We start from the raw sequence: 9,628 nt of genomic DNA, 5'->3' as shown, positions 1-9,628 counted from the left end.
CGACGCCACCCGCCGCCGTGGTCATCCGCGGCGGCATGAAGAGGCCGCGCGCGAGGCCGATGCTCGGAGGAGCTCCGGCGGTGGCGAGGCCAACGCTCCCCGCACTAGGGTTTCCAGCGGCGGCGGCGGGGAGGGATTGCGGCTGTAGGATGGGGTGAGCGGGGTGCCGGCGCGTGCGTCCATCGGGTCAAGTTCGCCGGCGCCGGTGCGTGCGGGGCGAAGGTGGCGGGGTGGAGAGAGTGCGGCGCGAGCGCTCGTGTCTGCCGCGCGCGGAAGTCGGCGCCCCAAATACACAACGCGAGTTGGCGTGTCGGACCGCGCACCCAACTACATATGCCGTGTGCGCGGTTATTGCGCGCCCGCTGGAGCTTGTCTACAGGTTGCGCGCGCGCTAAAATGGCAAAATTTACAGCGTGACGCTTGTTTAGCGCGGCTGTTGGAGATGCTCTTAGCTAGTTTAATGACATGCCTGAACAACATTGATTTATCTGCAATATGTTTTTTTTAAAAGGAGGGTTACCCTGGCCTTCGCTTCAAAATGATGCATGCAACCATCTCTATTAATTTATTCATCATAGTTTGACAAAATGAATGCAAAGATGAATTCAAAGCCACCTTCGAGGCGAATAAAGTCACTATACCTACAAGTATAAAGATGTGCCCTGACCGCGTCAACTGACACTATCTAATCCAGTGTCCTCCAGAAGCCGCCCGCCTAACAAAGCTGAGAGTACCAACCGGTGTAGACGTCTCACAAAATGCATCACATGCGCATGCTCTAGGATCCGCCGCTGTCCCATCTTCACGAGGGGTCAGGTAATGTTACAATCTAGCTATCTGGACAAACGTAAATGCAGACATGCCTGTCTAGGTTATCTGTGATTTAACCATCCTCCTATACTTCCGTTGCAGGTTCCGTAAACGCAGCAAAATGTTCAGAGCTCACAAAGAAGGCTTCCATGTTGGTGGCGCGTCTCTGAAGCTACGAGGAATCGACATATATTTCATTCGGATCGGATGGCATGTCCTTTTTTACTGGTCTATCTACCGGGGCTATCAATGTTTTATCTTGTCGCGGTTCTTGAAGTAAAATATTTCAGTTTGTGTTGCAGGGTCCGGATCGTACTTCGCCACCATTTGACGTTCCAAGAAATTAAAGCTACAGCCTGATGGAGGTGCCCCGTGTGAAATTAAACCATGATCTGGCACCATAAATTTGTCTTGTCATGGAGCTTTTGCAGGAGGAAATTAAAACAGGAGTTTGCTTGTTGCAACTTGCAATTGATGAATTGACAGGAGTGAGAGCAGTCACACTCACGCCTGAAATAATGCATGTTAGCAGGCACCAACCCGTGGAATTGTTCTTTGGTAAAACCTTCACTTCAGGTGTGAAGCGACAGCATTGACGCGGTGCGCACCTACGTTGCAACGAAAGTTTCTGCAATTTCGATCTACATAGACGAAAGGGAGGAATTATGCCATGAAGGCAAGATTGTCTAAACCCCTTTTTGACACGCAATATCAACCAATATGCCCACTCCACTAAAAAAGTCAACAATTGGCGCCGTCGTAAATCAAACCCTGAACAAGTTACCGGGAGAAAAGTCGCACTAATTAGCCACCATATCCCATATGTCATAGAGTGCCACGTTTGGTTGGAGTTTTTGCCCAGTTTAGTCTCCATGTATGCTGAACATTTCAAAACTCAAAAGGAGTCACCACGTTGAAAGGCTGCCTGCCTAGCCTAGAGAAACAAACAATCTTTTACCAGTGACGCCTCTATCACATCATCAGACAACCTCATCCTCTGCTCCGGTTGCACGCTCGATCAACTGCCTCCGGCGCCGGCCCCGCATCGGTCGTGCTCGTGCTCCCAGCTGGCCATACCCCTGGTACGTACCTCCGTTGGAGATTAATGGGATTCACTTCTGCTCCCCTTGTCTACAGCTAGGGCTGGCTCTTTTGCGTTTTGATTTTCACCCTGCTTTGGCCTTCTGATGTTAAGTGATTCGATTCAAATGGCACTTGTGTGTACTAATAGCCTGTGATCCCCTGCCATGAAGGAAGTGTCCGCGAAGAATCAAATCTACTGCCTCTGTACCAAAATATAAGACGTTTTTACCAAAATTTCTACCAAACGTTCAAACTTATGTTTGCGCTATTATTAAGTTCCAAAACAACTTCTTACCATGTGCAATTAGCAGGACCCCTGCAAGCTGCCTGATGGATGGATTGCCTCTCCTTCTCTCCCAGTCCGCACTTGGCCACAAACTCCCCACCCCACCCCGCGTTGTCTTTTCCACGTCCGGCGAGGTGATGACGCAGCTCCGCCATGGCCCAGGTTATCACGCCCTCCGCAGGAGGTGGCGCGGGGCGGCGGTGCCTCCGCGTCCGCGCCAACTCCCCCGGCCCGGGCGACCATGCGCTTCGCCGCCTCGTCAGCACCGCATCCTGCCGCCGCCGCGCGCTCGCTTCCCGCTTCCGGCCGCTCTCTAGGTAAATCCGAACCGAGCGTTCATATCGAGCTTGGCGTATTTTTAGAGAAAAGTAGTGGACTGCCATTAATTGATTTCAACATCAGTACACTAATTCACATGTCATGAATCTTTTACAATTTGGGGAAAGTAATTCACCATTCTCTGCAAGGCGCCATAATACAACAGTCAACAGCCAAAAAGCAAGATGCATGTTGTCGTTTTTTATTAGTACATATTATCATACATTTTTTTAAAGGAGGATGACCCTGGCCTTTGCATCTGGACGATGCATGCAGTTATTTTATTAATTATTCACAAAAACCTTACAAAGTAAGTCTGAAGCCACCATCTTAACAACATATGTTGCTACTCCTACCTAGTTGATGAAGGGGTGCCGATTGTCCGAGCCGAATACCAAGCAGACCTCGTACCAAAGCCTAACATCTAAAGCCGGAGGCCCCAACCAAGCCACATTGATGGGTCTGGGGCACACACCGGTTTGGCATAGTCTCAGATGCCGACGCTGCCGTCATACGCCGATCCATCTTCTACAGGTACTGACGCATCGACATTGTCAGGCCTGCCGTCAACGCCACCACGACACCAGACAACGCCACCTCTCTACGCGCGTCCACCATCACACCTCCAGTGCCAAGACCCTGCTGCACCACGCCGTCGAGGCTCCACATCATCGATGCTTGACATGAATCGCCGCTCCACCGCTAAAACCGTCCACTGGTCCCTCGAGGCAATGCACACCTCTAAGAATGACGCCCCCAAGGGGGGAACGACACAAGAGCGTTGCCATCACCCGACCAACTGATCAAGGGTTTCCCCCAAAGATAGCAGGAGGAGTTGGGAGCTTCACCTCGATGATGTCTCCATGAAGGAAACGACGCCAAGGGCATCACCATCACCGGCTCCAGCCACCAGCCGAAGATCAGGTTTTCACCCGGATCTGTCCTAAGAAAATCCAACCGACAGCCTGTGCACCATCCAGACCGCCTCAAAGCCCGAGATCTAGCCACCCAGATCCGACGACCATCCACAACAACACTACCACCATGCGAGCCCTGGCACACCGGCCAATGCCTGTGTGTGCTACCACTGGAGCCTGCGAGGAGGGCTGCCACCCCACCTCGCCAAGCTGCAAGAGCCACCGAGAGGGAACCCGCGCGCTCGTCACCGTCTCTGATCCGAACCAATCCAAAGCCAAAGCCACCAGATCACCGGCGCAGATCCGCCTTGGACAGGGACAACACCACGCCATGCTGCCGCGAGAGGTCCGAGCTTCACCTGCCACCACCTTCCAGGGCCGCCGCCCCAGGATCCAGGCCGGACGTCGCCGCTGCCACCAGTCACATCCTGCCGCCGCCGACCACCGTAGCCATGGCCGTCGTGACCGCGCGGACGCACTGATCGGCCAGCACGACCTGCTCTTCCACGTCGCCATGCAGCGCCGCCGTCGTCGGAGGCGATCCGCTGCGCCGCCGTGACGCAAATCCGGGAGATAAATAAATATTTTCTTATGTTTTATTTGCAAGGTTAGCATATCATTTCATTTGCAAGGTTACTTCCGTTTGATGTAAATCTCTGAACCCATCCAACCCCTGCTATTAACTTCAGTTGTTTCTATAGCATAAGCATACACAGGTGTTTTCACTTTCAATTTTCAGACAATTAAGAAGTGATAACATCGATGTTTTTTCGAGATGTTCTCTTTTTCCTTCAGCATAGCAGACAATTACTTAATTTGACCACACTAATTGCAGTTGCAGGGACTTGATATGGCGCCGGTGCTAGTGCTCGGTGCCATTGTACTCATGCTGAACCTTGCATCTATATCATCAGCGCAGCCTCACCACGGATGCAAAACGCGGTGTGGTGATGTAGAGATCCCCTATCCATTTGGCATTGGTGCTGGCTGTGCTATCGAACAACGCTTCGAGATCAGCTGCAGCAGGACCGCCGCCGATGGGATCGAGAGGCCATTCATAAATTACTGGGAGGTTCTAAGCATCTCAGCATCAAGTGGCCAATCCCGAGTTTTGATGTTCATCCCGACATATTGCTACAATTCTAGTACAGGAGAAATGGATTCCTACATTTGGGATTTTTACTTAGTTTGGCCGTATCGGATCTCTAACTCGCAGAACAAATTCATAAGCATTGGTTGCAACACAATTGGGTACATCTACAACACCGAAAAATCCACAAGGTATGCGACAGGGTGTGTGTCGGTGTGTGGGAGCCCGGGAGACCTGAAAAATGGCTCGTGTGTTGGTGTAGGCTGTTGCCAGAACACCGTCCCCAAGGGCTTAACGAGCTACCATGTCTACTTCTATGATGTAGACTATGTGGATGTTTCAAATAGTTGGCACTTCAACCCATGCAGCTATGCCATGGTGGTGGAGGCAGAGACATTCACTTTCAACTCCGAGTACATAACCACGAAGAGGTTCAATGATACCTACGAGGGGCGGCAGCCGGTTGTCCTTGACTGGGTGATTGGAAATGCAACATGTGAGGTGGCACGCAGAAACAGGCCTTCTTATGCATGCCGGAGCGAAAACACCGTGTGCGTGGATTCATCCAACGGCCCAGGGTATCTGTGCAACTGCTCCGTTGGATACCAAGGGAATCCTTACCTCTCTGGTGGATGCACAGGCTAGTTTCTCCCCTTATTTCAAAAGGATTTGTGGAATGGAAAAATGTGTATAATAGCATTTTCTCTCTGAAGAAAATCAGGGGTTAAACTGTGGATTTTATCTCTTGAGCAATGTGGGTCGCAAATCAACTTTTATATATACTTATGTAGTATGTAGACGGATATTAATGGAAACCACCAACATATAAAAAAGGAAATGGAGAACAGACCAGTATACTACAACTCTTTTTCTTTCCATCTCATGTTGATCAAATTGTTACATTAGACTTGCCTTGCATCTTGAATGCCATCTCACTTCCATCGTTGATTAAATATGGTGCAGAAGTACCTTTGTGCTTAACTTTTCACTTTGACACCAGATTACTCACTCGAGTAGAATTGCAACCCAAGTCATCGAAAAAGAAGTTTAGATCAAATGCCACTTCATAGTTATCTATACTCCAATCTCCTTCAAACGACTCACTTGGGTTCAGATATTTTGTTTGATTTTCACTGCAGATGTCAATGAATGTGAGCACACTCCAAGCCCCTGTCCTGAGTCTGCAACTTGCCAAAACACAGTTGGAGGGTACCATTGTTCATGTCCTTTTGGCAGCAGTTTTGCCAAGGAAACAAACTCTTGCACCAACCGGTTTATAGGTAAACCACCAGAAGTTAGCACCTTGCTTTATTCATCTTATTACAATCAATGATGCACTGTTTTAGAATCTGAAGAATGATCTTTCTATGTAATCTGGTAAAATATTTTGTGTTTTGTTGAGAGTAGCAGAGTTGTTGTTATCTTTATTGGCTAGTACTCCCTCTAAAAAAATATAAGAGCGTTCAGATCACTACGTTAGCGAGCTAAATGCTCTTATATTTCTTTACAGACGGAGTACTAATGTATAATAGGCTTGTCACTGTTGCACTCTGGCATGGACAAAATTTTGTTTTTTTACTTTAGTGTATACTGGGACCAGAGCATTAGTCCCTGGATTGTAAAAACGATGCAATTGCAAGTATCACCAGCAATCCACACAAAAAAGAAAAGAAAAGTAGTTACCTACACAAGGAAGACTTTTATGCGCCTAACTGTTACATATGCTTACTTTTTCAGGAGTTGTTATTGGACTAAGCTCCGGCATTGGGGCTCTATTTCTTGCGTCAGTTTCAACTTTGTTGGTTCGGATGTGGAAGAGAAGCATGAAAAATAGAGTTCGAAAGGCATACTTTAGAAAAAACAAAGGCCTTGTCTTGGAACAGTTGATCTCATCTGATGAAAGTGCCACACATAGCACTAAAATATTTTCCTTGGATGAGTTAGAAAAGGCAACGGATAATTTTGACTCCACACGCATTCTAGGCCTCGGAGGGCATGGCACTGTTTACAAGGGGATTTTATCCGATCAACGTGTTGTGGCCATAAAAAAGTCCAAAATGGCCGATCAAAGAGAGATCGATCAATTCATAAACGAGCTTGCAATTTTATCACAAATCAGTCATCGAAACGTGGTGAAACTTTTTGGATGTTGCCTTGAGTCAGAGGTGCCTTTGCTCGTGTACGAGTTCGTCTCCAACGGGACATTATCTGAACTTCTTCATGGTGACCACCTGAGTGGTAGAAGCTTGTTAACCTGGGGCGATCGTATCAGAATTGCTAGCGAGGCGGCAAGTGCTCTTGCTTACCTCCATTCCGCTGCCGCAATACCAATCTTTCATAGAGATGTGAAATCTACCAACATACTCTTAACAGATAACTTCACTGCAAAGGTGGCAGACTTTGGTGCCTCGAGGTCCATCTCCATCGATGAAACTCGTGTGGTCACAGCAGTGCAGGGCACATTTGGGTACTTGGATCCTGAGTATTACCACACCGGCGAGCTAACCGAGAAGAGCGATGTTTACAGTTTCGGTGTGATAATCGTCGAGCTTCTGACTAGGAAGAAGCCGGTTTTCCTCAATTTCCGGTGTGAAAAGCAAAACTTATCTCATTACTTCCTTCAGATGCTACAAGATAACACTTTGACAGAGATCGTTGATGTTCAAGTTCTCGAGGAAGGCAACGACAGACAGATCACTGAGATGGCTGCCCTTGCGAGGGTATGCTTGAGGCACATAGGAGAAGAGCGGCCTACCATGAAAGAAGTGGAGCTTAGGCTGCAGCTCCTGGGGGGCAAGATGATGATGGAGAAAAAACACGGGTTAGAGAGCGATGGTGAAGCCATGCCATTGTTACCTTCAAACTGTTCCACTTGTTTCAGTGCTAGTCCCGGTCCACGGCATGGTGAGTTCTTCTCTGCTGCCAATCATTCAGCTCAGGATGTCACCAGATGCTACACTATGGAGCAGGAGCTTGTTTCCTGGACCGACATACCTCGCTGAATTTTAATGGACTCCCTTAGTTTGCTATGGTAACAATTTTGATCTTTTATGTATCACGAACTGGATTGGTGTGCTTCGATTTCTGACTTTGTTTCAATCTCCGAGTTGCAATTCATATTTGATTGGGATATATGTCAGGCTAGTGTGGGGTGTCAGAGACAATCAGTGTCAGACGTCGTAATCTGAAAGGTCTTCTCTTCTGTGAAACAACTTACCCCCAAAAAATGTATGGTTTTGTGAATTTCTAGCCATAATAGTTACGATTTTGTGATATTTGCTCCGAATAATTCCTGTCCATCTCCTCCTGCATTTGTAGTGGTCGCCTCTGCTAGTAGTTCCTGAGCAAGCCAAGTCTCATGTCTTAGTGTGCAGTTTCAGAAGAAACCAACAAATAAACAGCTGATCCTTCAATTCCCAAATCTGTGTTTTGGCTCGCTGAATCCTTTCTTTTCTGTCATTTTCCAATCGAACTGGAGTCCAAAAACCAGGCATTTATATATGTGCCCATCTCTGCAAGAGCCATCGGAAAACTTCTCCGGCCGGCGTTTGAGCTGGCGGTGGACGGCAGCAAATTATCCATAACACGACTTGTATTTTTTTCTTGTTTCTCAACATCTGTGAACTGAAATCGGATCTGAATTTCTGTGACAAAGTAAATGCACATAGTATTTAATTTACACGCAGTGTTTATCACAATGAAAGCCTTAAGAGCATCTACAACCGGACTTGGCAAATTCGGCCCCTCAAGCGTCCGCGGACGCGACTGGGCACACCCGGCGGCGCATCTGGACGGGCCCTCGTATTTTCTTTCGGGTATCCACATATCTCAAATACGGACTCTCAAATCCATACAAATACATGCACGTCGATCATGCAACACAATGTCGCACGTAAATAGCAATTGTTGGTACCAAGCATAGATAGCGTTTACATAAAATTTATTTTAAGTGGGAAATCAAGCATTGTCTCCTTGGTTACCATTGTGGGTCCACATGTGCTTCACAAGATCATTGAGTAGTTGCGTGTGCACCTGCTGATCTCGAAGATTCTGATGCATCTGCAGGAAGTTCATCAGCTGAGCCACATCTTGATCTTCCGGGATTTCAATTTGTTCTCCAGGTGCTTCGAAATCATGGGTTTGGGCTACACCATCACCCTCATTCTAGACAATCATATTGTGCAGAATAACACAACATGTCATAAGCTGCCACAAAGTTTCTGATTCCCACATCATTGCAGCGCTCCGCATAATTCCCCCACGAGAACCAGTTACTAGGAAAACTCACTAGATTTTTTTTTGACGGGGACACTGGATTTTTTTTCCCTTTGTCAGCTTTCATATGTCAGTACTCATGAGCTGGTTGTAGTTTTGCCAAGCCCATGTCCACGTGTATTTGTTCTTTGGCGAGTGAACAAGTCTCCACGTTGAACATTTCAAAAGGGGCAAAACCATGTCCAAAAGCCGCGCGAGAAGAAAACAAGCAGTGCTCTATCACTCGCGCCTCTCTTATCAGACAGAAACGACGTCCTTCCCATTCATTTTGACACCAACTGCCGTTCCTTCTGCCGTCTGCTTCGGCCCCGGCGCGGCCTCGATCACATCTCGGCCGGCCGTGTTCGCTGCACCCAGTTTGGCCGGCCATTTTTCACCCCAGGTAAGGTAATTCTCCAGTTCGGGATCAATGGATTTCCAAACTTCACTTATAGTACTAACTACACATGCTCCTCTGCTGCAAATTAAGTGGCTAGCCAGCTCTTTGATTTCTCTTGGTCGATCATCGTCCTGGTTTGGCTTGGTGATTTAATTAGGTGCCAAATGAAATGAAACCAGTTTGGCTCTGCGTAAGCTCATCTCAGAAGAGTCTACTCTGCTAATGTTTTCTCCAAAACTGAACTCTAATGTGCAAAGTCTGGGGTAGTAATAGTATTTATTTCTGTTTCTGCCATCAAGTTGAAAAAGTTCGGTTTTGCTATATCTCAGGTGCCTGAATATTTTTTTTCGCGTCAGTCGCTTTTTTTAGTTCATGCGAGCTCGTCGGAGAAGAAGGGGTCTCAGTGGAGGAGAGGCACTATGTATCTTTGGGGGAAGCCATTGCCCCATTATCTATTCTTAAGGGTGTTT

At 47.7% G+C, this 9,628-nt stretch overlaps 1 protein-coding gene across 1 annotated transcript; it reads left to right on the top strand.

Annotated features, from left to right (window-relative positions):
* The first annotated feature begins 2,524 nt into the window (after positions 1–2,524).
* Positions 2,525–7,716, top strand: LOC123104571 (wall-associated receptor kinase 5-like). Its single transcript, XM_044526445.1, has 4 exons — positions 2,525–3,031; positions 4,256–5,000; positions 5,644–5,784; positions 6,242–7,716. Exons 1-4 carry the CDS (start codon positions 2,861–2,863, stop codon positions 7,504–7,506), a joined length of 2,322 nt encoding a protein of 773 aa, XP_044382380.1. The 5' UTR covers positions 2,525–2,860; the 3' UTR covers positions 7,507–7,716.
* Positions 7,717–9,628: the final 1,912 nt, after the last annotated feature.

Source organism: Triticum aestivum, chromosome 5A (genome assembly GCF_018294505.1).
Source record: "Triticum aestivum cultivar Chinese Spring chromosome 5A, IWGSC CS RefSeq v2.1, whole genome shotgun sequence".
NCBI classification, from domain to species: Eukaryota; Viridiplantae; Streptophyta; class Magnoliopsida; order Poales; family Poaceae; genus Triticum; species Triticum aestivum.
The sequence above is the reverse complement of the archived record's forward strand: the minus strand, read 5'-3'. Positions and strand labels throughout refer to the sequence as shown.